Source organism: Macaca nemestrina, chromosome 13, assembly GCF_043159975.1.
Source record: "Macaca nemestrina isolate mMacNem1 chromosome 13, mMacNem.hap1, whole genome shotgun sequence".
NCBI classification, from domain to species: domain Eukaryota; kingdom Metazoa; phylum Chordata; class Mammalia; order Primates; family Cercopithecidae; genus Macaca; species Macaca nemestrina.
Genome location: NC_092137.1, coordinates 73,017,934 through 73,033,661, shown reverse-complemented (window position 1 = coordinate 73,033,661; position 15,728 = coordinate 73,017,934). Strand labels below are relative to the sequence as shown.

At 35.7% G+C, this 15,728-nt stretch overlaps 1 protein-coding gene and 1 non-coding gene across 7 annotated transcripts in view; one reads left to right on the top strand and one right to left on the bottom strand.

The window, feature by feature from the left end:
• The window catches only part of LOC105465254 (exocyst complex component 6B), a 676,825-nt gene that overhangs the window by 95,909 nt on the left and 565,188 nt on the right, over window positions 1–15,728 (top strand). For 5 of the 6 annotated variants that reach the window (XM_011713573.3, XM_071076905.1, XM_071076901.1 and 2 more), the window contains exons 3-5: window positions 2,360–2,407; window positions 4,256–4,346; window positions 4,446–4,491. In XM_011713573.3, the coding sequence (XP_011711875.1) occupies window positions 2,360–2,407; window positions 4,256–4,346; window positions 4,446–4,491 (185 nt within the window). The remainder of the gene's footprint in view (window positions 1–2,359; window positions 2,408–4,255; window positions 4,347–4,445; window positions 4,492–15,728) is intronic. The other variant, XM_071076900.1, reaches the window with a different exon arrangement.
• LOC112423753 (U2 spliceosomal RNA) lies at window positions 13,896–14,093 on the bottom strand. The gene has a single exon (XR_003014310.2). It is a non-coding gene; the product is annotated as a U2 spliceosomal RNA (small nuclear RNA).

Sequence of the window (15,728 nt, the reverse complement as noted above, 5' to 3'; positions counted from 1 at the left end):
ATGGTTTGCATGAAATTAATTTAGTGTTCCTTGATCAGTATTTTTGGCAAAAACTGAAATTAAATATAATCGAATTGAATAGAAAACAAGAGAGTGTATTACATGTACTGAGGATAAACATTGTTTCTTGAAAATTGTGTGTGTGTTCCCTATACTTGTGTACTGAGTTGCAATGGAAAATGTATTTTTTACAGTGAATTTTAGGTGAAAAAAAGTGAGAAATGATCCCTTCATAAGGCAAATAAGGCTACTCTAGTAGACAGTGTTGCTGAATTTACGAGTATTATGGAGGGTTGAATTTTGGGAGATCTCCAGTTTAGGATAAAAAATATCTAATTTGCTATTGAATAACTACTATAATGGGGATAGCATTATCACCCAAGGAAGCCATTATGATTTTTATTCACATTGCTTGAACGCTTTTTCTTATATTGAGCTGAATACTGTTTTCTAGTAACAAGCATTGGTTTGAGTAATAAGCTCCATTTTTAGGGAACCACTTTACTTCTGATAGCTCTTCAGATATTTGAAGGGCAGCTATTGTTTAAATATGGTTTATAGTACGTAGGATCCAGGTACGGTGTATAGTGTCTCCAAGTGAATATTTTTCTCCTCTTTTGGCTAAAAATTGCTTCATCTGTTTTTCATGTGGTATAGCTTTGACTCCCTCTCCAAATCTGTTCACCTCTAACCGTGCTTCAGCTTGTAAAGCCCTTCTTAAAATGTGGCATCCAATTGTAAATTTCATAGTGTGGTATTACTACCTTACCATCACGCTTATTCTAGACCAGGGGTTAGCAAACTCTGTCTCTTAGGCCAAATCCAGCTTGCCCCCTGTTTGTGTAAATAAAATTTTGTCGGAACACAGCCATGACCTTTCATTTACATGTATTTTCTTTATGGCTGCATTCCTGCTACAGAGGTAGAGTTGAATAGTTACAACAGAGATTGTATGGCTTGCAAAGCCTAAAATATTTGCTATCTAGCCCTTTATGGAAACAGATTGCTGACTCCCGTTTAGACAATGCTTCTGTTAACATTGTCTTGGATGTGCATTTTGGATGGCTTTATCATTCTTAATTTGTATTGAGCTCAGTGCAATAAAACCACAAAGTGTTTCACAGGTGGTGCCATTAAGTAAATAATAAAGAGGGAATTTGCTGGTGTTTTTGCCTCCCTTTCTGGTACTTTAAAGAGGCTTCCTGGAGGAGTTCACAGTTCATTTTGTCTTTGGATGGAGGTGCAGATGGTAATCCGCTTTGAATGATAGTCCAGGTATAGTGTATAGTTCAGAGCAGTGATTTCAAAAGTGTGGTCTTTTAAAAAACTAGCTCCTTGAGAAGATCTTCAGTTAAAGGGTATTATGTCAGATAAATTTGGAAAACATCCTATACGATATCCCTTTCTTGGGCATTTACAGTGCATGTCATATCATGTGTGTTTGTGTGTATGTGTGTGTGTCTGTGTGTCTGTGTTTGTGTGCTCATGTGTGCATGGCTGTGTGCATGTGCAGAGTACCTGCTCACTAACACTTCTTGATGTCCTAAGGGACATAATAGGAAATGCTAGGTTAGGGGATGCATTAAAAGTATAAGGTGTAGCAATTACTGGTGGAAGGCTAGAAAGCCTTTATTAAACAACATAATAGAAGTTAGTATTGCTTATGTTTTGATATCACAGATGATGAGGAAATTACTATTCTATATAATTAATTTTTTCCATCATTGAAATGTCAAAAGTGGGTATCAAAAAAAGTAGATGCCATTTCCTTTAATAATGAACTCTGGATCATTTAAGGGCGTATTCACAAATTTTTGACTATCTGATGGAGAGACTATGTTGGAAAAATGGAAGTATGGAAGTGTTAGGAGCTGTTCAGAATTAATGATCCAAAAATAATTTAGGTAAAGCATTTTCTAAAAATAAAATAATAAGCAAACAGGGAAACTATGACGAGTTAAAAAGTTCAGTGTATACCCAGCTTTTCTAGGAATACATTGGTGAAATGAAGAATATCTATGATAAAATTTGTTCTTTCTATTTTATTTTTCTCTCCCCTTTTTCCTCTTGTCTCCCCAAAGTTAAAGTGTGATCTTCAGTTATTATAGTATCTTAGTTTAGAACTGTTCTAAACTCACCATATTTTTTAGTAAATTTTTCTTTTCAAAAGGTCATGCAAACATCCAGTAGAAAAGTTGACATAATTTAAACCCAAGAGAATGCCACTGGACCAATATGTAGTGGAATACTGAAAATATCTAACTACCTATTCCCATTCTTTTCATATTAAATTTAGATCTTTTTCAACTATTGTCTAAATGTTTGTTTTTTATGAGTATAAATTGTCTTCTCTCCACAGAATCAAGTGACGGATACTAATAGAAAACTACAACATGAGGGAAAGGAAGTAAGACCAGTTTACCTTTTGAAGAAATCTTTTCTGTTTCATGCCACTCTCTTTTAATGACTATGTTATTCATTTAGTGGTTAAGACTGTAAGTAGTATGTTGGAAGTACTTGGACGTTATTGTTGCTCTTCCTAATGTTTATCTAAATTAAATGAACGTAGTCACTGGGAAGTCTAAGGAGAGAGGATACAGCCTTCTTAGCTGTGCTTTTAGATCATTGACTTGTCATAATACAGTAATGCTCTTCCTCTGCCTGGAATGTTATTTCCTCAATATTCACCTTCTTCAAATCTTTGCTCAAATGTTGCCTTCTTACCTTATTTGAAATTGTGGTCTCACTCTTACCCGTGCATTCTTTTGATCCTTTCCCACTTTTTCTTCATTGTGCCTGTCATGCTCTGATATTATATTTAATATATTTTTACTTATATATATATATTTTTTGCCTGTCAACCTCCATTGGAAATTAAACCCCATGGGATTAGAAATTTTCGTTTGCTTTATTCATTGCTGTATCCCCTCCATCTACCTAAATAGTGACTGGCACAATGTGGATGCTCAACAAATATTTATTTAACAAATTAATCAACCAGGCACAGAGGCTGAGATTATATGCTGTAATCCCAGTGCTTTGGGAGGCTGAGGTGGGAGGATCACTTGAGGCCAGGAGTTTGAGATCAGCTTCGGCAACATAGTGAGACCCCATCTCTACTCCCAACCCCCCCCCAAAAAAAAACCAAAAAAAAAAAAAAAAAAAAAAAAAGAAAAACAACCATAACCAGGCATGGTGGTGCATGCCTGTAGTCCCAGCTATTTGGAAGACTGAGGTGGGAGGATCTCTTAAGCCCAGGAGTTTAAGGTTGCATTGAGCCATGATTGCGCCACTGCACTCTCAGCCTGGGTGATGGAGGGAGACCCCATCTCTATCCCCCGACCATTAAAAAAAATCGTTGATTCTATTAATTGACATATTTACCATTTAAACCATCACAGTTTATAATATTATTTTATATCTATTTGCTCATTTGATCCTCATGGCCGACAAAATCAGGACAGGTATTATCACTGTTTGATTGATGAGGAAACTAAAACAAATGATTTGCTGTATTTTACATCGTTATTGGCAAGGCTGGGACTAAAACCTGGGTTTTCTGACTTGTAGTACATGACTGTTCTCTGTTATCATGCTTCTTTCTTATCACCTAATACTTTTAAAATGTTTAATTTTAATAACCTTTAAGATTAGCTTTTGATTGTTTTATCAGTGACTTACTCAGGACCATTCTCTGGTTCTTTTCTGCATGGTATCTAAGCAGATAACATTTTTAGGTATGGGTGTAGGATGAATGCTGCAAGTAGATGTGTAGATTATTACTTTTTAAAGAAGTTTGTCTCACATTCTAAATTCTGTGGAGTACAATTTCTTCTAGTTATATTATGGTATGACTTCTGATAGAAGCCTTTAAAACTGGAGCTAGAGGAATAAAAGTGAGTTACTTTTCACCAAACTGTAATTTTTAGAAAAGCCACATCTTTTAAGTGTGTGGTTTATTTGTTGAAATAGAGATTTAGTTGAAGATAGTTTTTTTTTTTTTCTCCTGGATAACCCTTGTATTTTAGGACTTCATTTTACCTAGCCCTTCCTAGTATTGTATGTATCTTGGGGAGGGAAACTGTGCAGGAATGTTTTACTAGTTAAGAAAGGCAGTTCTTTAGTTCACTTGGCAGGTCTTACTAAGAAACTGTCTGGGATTTTCTGATGAATTGAACACAGTGTGGAAAAATGTGACTGAAAGCTTTTTATTTACAGCCATTGGCATAATTCAGTCTTTTTCCCTCTTGCCAAGCTGGTAATAGCAATGGAAGAGCTGAAGCAGTGTCGACTACAACAGAGAAATATTTCTGCCACTGTTGATAAATTAATGCTGTGTCTTCCAGGTGAGGAACTGGAAATGGAGAAGGATTTTTGGTGTAATTTTTTTGCTTTAATTAGGCTTTCTCTAAATCATGTTTGTGTTTTCTTTTCTTTCTTTTAAGTCCTAGAGATGTACAGCAAACTGAGGGACCAGATGAAAACTAAAAGGTAAGATTTTTTTTTTAATGGAACAGTTTTTACTACCTAAAATTTCTGTTATTTAGAATACTTTTAGGTCCATATTTAGCATAACTTCTCAAAAAATAATTAAGTTTCTAACATCTTCTTAACCTTTTGTATATTTATTGATTCGTTATAGATTTATTTATATATATACGTGGTATGCTAATGTGTTCTGTCATGTATTAGGTTTAACAAATAATACTTACAGTTAGATTTTTAAAAGACCCAGTCTTTTTTTTTTTGAGACGGAGTCTCGCTCTGTCGCCCAGGCTGGAGTGCAGTTGCACGATCTCCACTAACTGCAAGCTCCGCCCCCCGGGTTCACGCCGTTCTCCTGCCTCAACCTCCCGTGTAGCTGGGACTACAGGCGCCCGCCACCGCGTCCGGCTAAGTTTTTCTGTTTTTAGCAGAGACAGGGTTTCACAGTGTTAGCCAGAATGGTCTCGATCTCCTGACCTCGTGATCCGCCCTTCTCGGCCTCCCAAAGTGCTGGGATTACAGGCGTGAGCCACCACGCCAGGCCAAGACCCAGTCTTCTAAGGAAAAGCATATACCTATTTTAGTGATAGTTGGTTTGAGATATGTTTTGATTTATTTAATAGTGTTGTAGAAAAAAATAGTACTGGTTTTGGTGCAAGAGTACATTAGCGGGGGTTCTTCAGAAAAACAGAACCAATAGCGTGTGTGTCTGTGTGTATATGTGTGTGTGTGTGTGTGTGTGTGTGTGTGTGTGTGTTCGCGCGCGCGCGCGTATCTCTGTCTGTTTACCTACTGGAGAGGGATGTATTTATTTTAAGGAATTGGCTCACATGATTGTGGAGTATAGCACGTATAGCAAAAGCTGCGGTGTAGTCTGGCAAGCTAGGGTCCAGTGAAGAGTTAAGATAATAGCTTGAGTTCCAAGGGGCTCTTCTGTAGAATTCCCTCTTCCTTGGGCACAGTCAGCCTTTTTCCTATTAAGGTTTTCACCTGTGGTGGAATGAGGCCTACTCACATTATGGAGGGTAATCATCTTTACTCATAGTCTACTGACTTAAATGTTAATCTCATCTAAAAAATACCATCACGGAAACATCTAGAATAATGTTTGACCAAATATCTGGGTCCAGTGGTCAGCCAAGTTGCCGCATAAAATTAACTGTTGTAAAGGGGAAGGGTGAGGTTAAATTCAGAGGATTTCCTCTTCTGTATGTTGTTTTCTTCTAAAGGAAAATCTACAGTGACTCTATAGTTCTGCTCCCCAAACTAGAATAAGCATCTCCCATCTCTCTACCCTGAGATGCCCTGTAGTATGATGGGGATATATGAAGCTGTAGGATAAACAGTGCATGTCTTCTTGGAATGTTAATTTTACCTAGGTTTTGAGGGAAAAAGTATACATTTAAAATATATTTAATATTGAGATAAGAATAGAAATATTATGGATAAAAATTCAAAATTCTCAAGAATTTTGAAGCTGAATCATTAGACATTAAAATAGGAGGACATGCTCTCATAAGAGAACATGGATAGAACACTATGAGAAGTTCTGCCTGTGATATGAAAGTAGTATTAGTTCCCTAATATCCTTTTAGTAAAGTTCTAAAATTATAGAGAATTTATAATCACCTGTGAGCCAGGTGCAGTGGCTCACACCTATAATCCCAGCACTTTAGGAGGCTGAGGCGGGTGGATCACTCGAGGCCAGAAGTTTGAGACCTGCCTGGTCAACACGGAGAAACCCCATCTCTACTGAAAAACAAAAAAAGGAGCTGATTACAGGAGGTGGTGCACACCTGTAATCCCAGGAGGCCAAGGCATGAGAATTGTCTCACATAATAGCTCGCATTCAGGAGGCAGAGGTTGCAATGAGCTGAGATTGCACCACTGAGCTCCAGCCCGGGTGACAGAGCGAGGCTATCTCAAAAAAAAAAAAAAAAAAAATTCACCTGTGTACCAACTTCTCGGAATTAACAGATATTAACAATTTTCCAGTTTTGATTCATATATGTGTAAAGAAAAAAATATGTAGTATATATATAAAACATATATATGGACAGAAACAGGTATATATATATATACTTTAAAAAATTACAGATAAAATTTATGTTCCCTTCTTCGGTCCTATTCCTTTCCTTTCAGTCCTATTCCTTTCCCCTGAGGAAACCAGTATCATAAATTTATTGAATGTTCTTCTAGTCTGTGCTTTTAATATTTATAAATCATATATTGTTTTGTTTTGTGTTTTAAAAAGTTTATGTAGATGATTCTCAGTCCTCATTTTGAGATCTGTGTATTCACTCAGCAAAGATGAATCAAATACCTACTATGTGCTAGGCATTGCTCTTGGTGCTGGGGATACAGCTATGAATAAAATGGATAAAAATATCCACCCTTTGGGGCATACATACTAGTAGGCAGCTTATTTTCTTTATGTATATAGACACAGTTTGCTCATTTTAATCACTCCATGGTAGTCTATTATATGAATAATTCACATTTCCCCTGCCAGTTCCAGTGATTATCATAAGTGCTGTTCGCCAATATTTCTAGCTGCTTCCTTTGGTGCAAGGTAGTATTATATTTCCTGGGTTCCCTGTGTATATTTACTGGGTTCCCAGTTCCATGTGACTTTTTCTGGCTGATAAGATGTGAGCAGAAGTGATATGTATCACTTTTGGGCTTAGCATTTAATTTCCCTCCAGAGTTCTCTTATTTTCTCTTGTTCTTGAAAAATGGCAACTCCAAGATGCTGGTTGAGTCCCTGAGTAACTTCAGAGAGCGTAGCCTACCTGCCAACCCATTGTGAATGTATAACATGAGTAAGTTTTAAATCTTTGTTTTAAGTCACTGAGATTTTGGGGGTGGTTATTACTACAAGATAACTATCCTTACTGATACTGTTAGGGACATTTGGTATGTTTCCAGTAGTTATGACAGACCGTGGTACAATAAATATCCTTGTTCTTGTCTCCTTGGACTCACATTCAAAATTTCTTGAGAGTGTTGTTCTTTAGATGCTTCTATGCATGGAAGTGGTATCATGAGGGATTAGTTAAATATAGATTCTGATAGAATAGGTCTGGCTGGGGTCATTCCTGAGATTCTGCATTTTTTGCCACGCTCCCAGGTGATGTCAATTCTGTTGGTCTAGGGTCTATACCTAGAAAGAGATCAGCTGGATCAGAGAAAGGGTTTACATGTCTTTGATCTTATTGTTGTTCTCTATGGTGATTTCCCCATTTATCCTACCATTGGTATTTTGTGGGAGGTCCTGTTACTCTACCTCTTGGTAACATCTATATTGTCAAACTTTTGGTTTTTGCCAGTCTGATGATTGTGAAATGATAGATCACTATTGTGATTTTTATTTTATTTTTATTAGATTATTAGTGAATTTAGGTTTTAGGCATTTGGGTTTTCTCTCATCTACTTGCTGCCCACTTTTAGGTTGTTTATTATTTTCTTTTTCATATATAGGAATTATATACTTTGGATGCCTTTTCCTGTTATATATTGTCTTCCAGTGCATGGCTTACCTATTAACATTATATAATTAGTAGTTTTTGTTGCATAGAAATTTTAAGTTTTGGTATAATCAAATTTATTTTGTGGGTTTCAAAAAATTTTGTTTTTAGACATTCTTAACTTCAGTATAAATAACAGTGTCTTTTTCTTGAACCAGTTGAAAGTAAGTTGCTAACATGACACACTGTCATCCCCAATTACTCTAGTATGGTTTCCTACAGATAAAGACATTCTTGTGTGCAACCACAGTGCAGTAGAGAATGGACATTAGCTTTGATAGATTTCTAGCATTAATTGGCATACCCAGTTCAAGTTTTGCCAATTGTCTCAATCATGTTCTTTCTAGCAAAAGAATCCAGTTCAAATCACAAGTTGCTTTTAGTTGTCATGTCTTTTTCAGTCTGGAACTGTCCTCAGCCTTTCCTTGCCTTTCATGACTTTATTACTTTATTACTGTTGAAGATTACAGGTCAGTTATTCTGTAGAATGATCTTGCTTTCTTTGAAAATTTCTCATCTGACCATCTCTGTTTTTAAATAAGACTGTTTAGATCTTTTACATTTCATGCAATTATCAACATAGGCGTTTAAATCTACTGTCTTCTTTTATATTTTCCATTTATCCTACCTGTTCTTTGTTCCTTCTCTGTATTATTGTATTTTTAAAAAATCAATTTCTATATTTCAGGTTGTTGTTTTATATTTGGTAATGCACTATTATTTATACCTCTTAGTTTTACAATTTTTCCTTGGTATCCTCAGTGTATTGGTTACAGGTGCCTTGGGATAGGGGACTAGGTGTAGATGCTTAAGTCCCTTATATAAAATGGCATGGTATTATCATATAACCTACACACATCCTCCTAAAACTTTCAGTCATCTCTAGATTACTTAGAATACCTAACAAAATGTACATGCTATGTAAGTAGTTGTTACACTGTTTTGTTTTATTTGTGTTTTTAAAAAAATATTTTTGATCAAAATAGTTGTTTGAATTCACAGATCTGGAACCTGCAAATATGAAGGGCCAGCTGTATTTTATTTTTTTCGTGGTTCCTTCTATCTTTACAATGTGTAACTTACAATGAGTCTTTAAATATTACACCAAATCACACACAATGCAAGATTCTTATAATGATATTCTTCCATTTTACCCTTCTTTATGTCATTGTTGCCATGTTATATTCTTCCATTTTACCCTTCCTTATGTCATTGTTGTCATGTTATTATTGTTATGTTATTATGTCGTAAGACCTGTGACAACACAGTGCCACACATGCTCATTTTTGCTGTAACTTTTAAAGAAATTTAAAAATTAAAGAGAAAAACTCTCATATATTTACCCACATTATTTTAAATGTAGATCCAAGTTTGTATCTGGTATTATTTTTCCCCTTTGGTTAAATGACATCCTTTAATATTTCTTGTTGGATCAGTCTGCTGGCTATGAATTCTCTCAGAAATACAGTATTTCTGAAAAAAATGTTTATTTCACCTTCAGTTTTTAAATTGAATTACAATTCCTATATTATAACATTCATCATTTTTAAGTGTACAGTTGAGTAGATTTTAATACATTCATGTGGTTGTAACGTCATCATCACTAGCTGATTCCAGGACATTTTCATTACCCCAAAAAGGAATCTTGTACCCATTCCTCTTTCCTCTCTGCCCTGGCAACCACTAATCTGCTTTCTGTCTCCATAGATTTGCCTATTCTGAACATCTCATGTAAATGGAATCATACAATATGCAGCCTTTTGTGTCTGACTTTTTCCACATAGCATAATGGAAGGTTTTCAAGGTTCATTCATGTTATAGAATGCATCACTGTTTCATTCCTTTTTATGGCTGAATACTCTCTCATTGTATAGATATACTGCTTTCAGTTACCTTTTCATCATTTAATGGACATTTGGGTTATTATCACTTTTCAACTATTAAGAATAATGCTGCTACAAATGTTCATTTACAAGCTTTTGTGTGAGCATATGCTTTCAGGTTTCTTGTGAAAATACTTAGGAGTAGAATGTCTGGGTCACGTGGTAAACATTTGGTGCACTTTGTCTCTGTGTATGTTTTATCATTTTGAGGAACTTAGATTCTTTTCCAAAGCACCTGCACCTTTTTATCTTCCCAACAGCAGCATAGATGTTTCCAATTATTGCATAGCCTAGTCAATACTTATTATTGTCTACCCAGGCCAGGCATGGTGGCTTATGCCTGTAATCCCAGCACTTTGGGAGGCCGAGGTGGGCGGATTGCTTGAGCCCAGGAGTTTGAGACCAGCCTGGCTAACATGGCGAAACCCCATCCCTACTAAAGACACAAAAATGAGGCGGGTGTGGTGGTGTGAGTCTGTAATCCCAGCTCCTCGGAGGGGCTGAGGCATAAGGATTGCTTGAACTGGGGAGGCTGAGATTGCAGTGAGCTGAGATCGCGCACTGCATTCCAGCCTGGGGTGACGGAGTGAGACTCTGTTTCAAAAACAAAACAAAACAAAAAATCCTTATTATTTGACTTTAATGTAGCCATCCTGGTGGGTGTGAAATGGTGTCTGATTGTTTACCTTCATTTTAAAAAAACCTTGATGGATATAGAATTTGAGGTTTATGGTTTCATTAGTTCATAAGACATGATTTCATTGTCTTCTGGCTTCTGCAGTTTGCGAGGAGAGATGTATAAGTAGCCTTACCTTTGTCTCCCTGTAAGTAATGTGTCTTTTCTCTAGCTGTTTTAAAGCTTTCGTCTTTATCATTTGTTTTCAGGCAATTTGATTTTGTGTACTTTGGTATAAATATAGGCACACATATGTGTATTTATCCTGCTTGTGGTTTGTTTAGCTTCTTGGATCTGTGGGTTTACAATATTCATAAAATCTGGAAAATGTTGACATTATTTTTCCAAACTCTTTTTTTGTCCTTTTCCCATCACCATTTTGGGACTTCAGTTATATTAATATTTATGTTGGACAGCTTGATTAACCCTGCAGGTGACTTGAAGATCTTTTCTCCCTGCCCCCTCAGTCCTCTCTGTGTTTTATTTGAGATAGATTTTATGGCTGTGTTCAAGCACATTGATCTCTCTCATTTGCATTGTGTAATGTTTTAGTCCCTTTCAGTGACATTTTCATTTCAGATAATATATTTTTCATGTACAGAAGTTACATTTAGCTTTTTATGTCTTATTTCTTTTATTACTTGTTTCTTTATGTACATGTACCTTGTCCTAATTGCTGTTTTTATGTACTCCTTTGCTACTTCTGCCACTTCTGGCATTTTTTTTCAGATCTGTCTGCAGACTGATTTTGTTTTTCCTGCTTGTAGGTCAGTTCTTTGCTTCTTTTCATGTCTAGAAATTTTTGATTGAATAATGAATATTATGTTGATGAGTCTCTGGATTTTTGGGTGCTTTTTTTTTTCTTTCCCTTTAGAGAGTGTTGGGCTTTGTTTTAGCAAATGGTCAGGTGATTGCAGATCAGTTTGTTACCTTCGGACCCAATTTTTAAACTCTGCTTAAAGGCCTACCTTTATTCCAGGGGAGTTCAGCTTTACTAAGTAAGACTTGATCCCTCTATAATCTACTCTGAATAGCTCAGGAGTCCCCAATGACTCTTCACTTTGACTGTTCAGAGTTTGAATGTTTATCTGCCTTGTCTGAGATCCTTGAAGTGTTCATCTTACCTTCCCCTGGCTGGTCTCCCACTCTCTCCCTTCCTTCCTTCTTTTTACCTATGCATGTGGAATTTCACTTTCCCTATGCCTGTCCTAGTACTTAGCAGACTCAAGGGAACCCCTGTGTAAATTTCTGCAGTTCTTTTTCTGCATTGCTTTTTTTGGGGAACTCTGCCACACAACTTCAAGCTGAATCAACTTTCCTGAGCTACTATCACTGATTCTTTAAGTCAGCAAGGCTGCTGAGCTCTGTTTTGATTTTTTTCCGGCTGTGCCCATGACCTAGAAATCAACTTTAGGTAGATAATCCTGGTGATTATTAAACTCACCTTGTTTGTTTCCCTTTTTACAGAGATAGCAGTTCTATGTTGCCTGATGTCCAGTGTCTGCAAATGACTGTTTCATGTATTTTTGCCAATATTCTACTTGTTTATAAAGTGAGAGATCATGTCTGTTCCTTGTTAGGCTTTTGTAGCTGGAAGTCTGGGGTTTTTTTTTTTTTTTTAAGCTATAAATACTGACTTTTCTACTGCATTTTATGCTCCCTGGGGAAAGACATCTGAACATCTTTCTATCTCTAGTGCACAGAAGAGATTAAATGTTTGTTAATGATGCTCTTTGATTAGGAGTGACACTGATATTTTTCTGTGATGAAAGCTTTTATTTCACATTTTATCATACTCTGAATTTTAAAAAATTTCTTATAGATAGTTGTAATTTGCTTTCAAGCATCACTTCCTAGAATTTTAGAAACCATCGCTGTGAAAGAATTCCATGCTATGGCAAGAAAGTACCAAAATTTATTTTGCTTGGAACCAATATATTTCTTCTTGCTTTAGCATTCAACCATGTCTGTTTTCTGATCATGGTTATTCAGTTTGTAGGATTATTTAGAACCTCTTTCCCTGCCTTCTTCCCTTTTATTCTCTGCTTTTATTTTCTTTACTTTAGTTCTGATTGTATCTCTGTTAAGGAGCCTGCATGAGAAGAGGGGAGAGAGTGACCACACATGCAAGTGAAACTTAGGAATTTGCCTTTTGATTCAGTTTTAATAATGTCTGGAGATTGTCAAAAGTACATCAAAATCTAATTTTGGATTTCTGTGTTCACTGGACACAATTTTTTTCTTTTGGTGCCTGCTATACAGGTGTTGGTTGGCTATCTTTAACCTGTCATGGATATTGAAATAGACTAGACATTTGAATATTACTGATTCGTTATAGTTAAAATGTGACTATGCTGGGAAGGGACAATGGGGAAATTGGGTGACATCCTTTGTTTCCAGGAATCACTGGGTTTTGTACTAATTAGCCTTGAAAAATGTGGCGCTATTTGACAGACCAGATGTTTTCAGCATGAGCCATGTGTCTCATCAGTGAATGTGCCTTGCATCTGCAGGCAACATTGTTGAATTCTCCTCATTCTATAAACAATGTTCCAAAATATAACTAAACCCCAAAATGTGTTTATCTTTTTGGCTTAATTTCTGGCTTTGTATCCATTCTAAAGTTTCTCTCTAGAGGAATTGCATTTTATTGCACATAGCTCTTCATACCTAATTGTAGTATAAACACCATTCTGTTTACACTAAACCATGTGAATTGTATTGTTTTTGAGCCTGTAAAATTTTAATAAGAGCAATGATTTCAGATTTAACTATATTTGTACTTTTATTTCTACATTTAGTGAGAATAAAACTTTCTTCCCTCCATTTACTTGAACAAAGACTTTGATTTTTTGGAACACATGAGGGAAAACATTAAAAACAAAAAAACCAAAAAACCCAAGTAAAACCAGTCTCTAGTCTTTAGCATTTGTGGTACTAAATTCATTGGAGCAAGAAGAGTTTAAGTATTTGCTGTGAAAATCATTCTTAAAGTCCAAAATAGAGCTGTAAGTCTTTGCTTTATAAGGATGGAACTGAATTTTTCCTATACCAAATATATCATGGGAAACATGGAAATTAGGAAATTAAAAGTATGAAGGAGAAAATTATCACTCGTAGGATTGCCATCCAAAGGAAAAATATCATGGCTAACATTTTTGTATTTTTTTTTCTCATTTTGCTCTCTACTTTTGTGTGTGTGTGTATGTTTCCAGTGATATATGTCTCATATATACATAAATGTTCATAATTTATATGTGTAAATATTTGTAATTTTGAAGAATATTATGATTATACTTGTAAGATCTATTTTTTTTTTTTTTCAATTGGAGCACCATTCCTGGAGGTACTGCAATGCCAGGTTGATGCATGGAGGGGACTAAATAAGTTCCCATTTTATCTCCCTGCTGCAAAAATCCATTTAATAAATATTGTCCTCTGATAAGAGAATGTATCAGATATTAAACTGATAAGATATATCAGATATTAAATTTGATCTTAGCCAAAAGGCCAAGAGGCAGTGAAATCTATTTTTTGAAATTATTTTCATTCAACAATATTGTAAACATTTTGCTCCTTTATTAGCCTTTTACTACTTCTTATTAGAAATCTAGGTTAGTTTTTTTATTTGCTAACATAAATAATTCTATAATTCAAGAGGCTTATATGTATTGCTGTGCATCTTTTTTTTTGTTTGTTTGTTTGGAAATGCAATTGCTTAAAATAATTGTTTTGCTAAAATTCTTCATTGAAAACTTGTGTTGTTCATAAAAACTTGTTTGTCAGCCGGCTGTGAATTCCATTTATTGAAACCCCTGATGAAACACATTATCTTTTAAGAAATCTTTGGCAGTTTGATTTGCATTTTTTCACATATCAGTTAAACATTTTTTTTTCATGTGTTGACCCTTTTTGGTTCTTTTGTGAATTTTCTTTGTTCATTTTTTTTACAAAAACAACTCAAGTTTATTAATCTTTTTTTTTTTTTTTTGAGATGGAGTCTTACTCTATCACCCAGGCTGGAGTGCAATGACGTGATCTCAGCTCACTGCACCCTCCATCTCCTAGGTTCAAGCGATTCTCCTGCCTCAGCCTCTTGAGTAGCTGGATTTACAGGCTCCCACCAACATGCCCGACTAATTTTTGTATTTTTAGTAGAGAAGAGGTTTCATCTTGTTGCCTAGGCTTGTCTTGAACTGACCACAAGTGATCTGCCTGCCTCAGCCTCCCAAAGTGCTGGAATTACAGGCGTGAGTCAACACGCCCGGCCTGTTAATCTTTTAGGTACACATTACAAATAAAGTTTACCAGTTTTTCCCTTTATTCTTATTTTTTTTTGCACAACTTATTTCGTTTTTACCTATTCAGCTTTATTAATCTTAATTTTATTTGTCCTCTTATGCATATAGAAGCTTTCCTATTAGACAAATATCATCCCTTTTATTATTATGGAATGTCCTTCTGTGTTACTAGCAATATTTGTTGGCTTAAAGTCTTTTGTATCTTGTATTAATACAGCCATTTCAGCTCTTTTGTGGTTCCTTTTTTTTAAAAAAATTTTTTTTTTTTGACGGGTCTCACTCTGTTACCCAGGTTAGAATGCAGTAGCCTGATCTCAGCTCACTGCAACCTCTGCCCATTCAGGCTTAAGTGATCCTCCCACCTCAGCTTCCCAAGTACTTGGGACTACAGGTGCATGCCACCACATCTGGCTAATTTTTTGTAATTTTTTTGGTAGATATGAGGTTTTGGCTTGTTGCCCAGGCAGGTCTCAAACTCTTGAGCTCAAGTGATCCACCCACCTTGACCTCCCAAAGTGTTGGCATTGCAGGTGTGAGCCACTGTGCCCAGCCTTATGGTTACTTTTTTTTATGGCATATCTTCTTTCCCTTTTACTTTCAACCTATTTGTATCTTTGAATCTAAGTGTGTTTCTTGTAGACAATATGTAGTTGGATCATGCTTTTTAAGTCCTGACGTTGTTGGCCTTCCAATTGGATTGCTTAGTTCATTCTCATTTAATGTAATTATTGATATGGTTGGATTTTGTTCTTTGTTTTCTATATTTTTAATGTCTTTTTTTGTTTGTTTTTGTTGCTCCTTTACTGCTTTCTTTTGTGTTAAATATTTTTAGTGTACTATTTGAATTCTTTTGTTG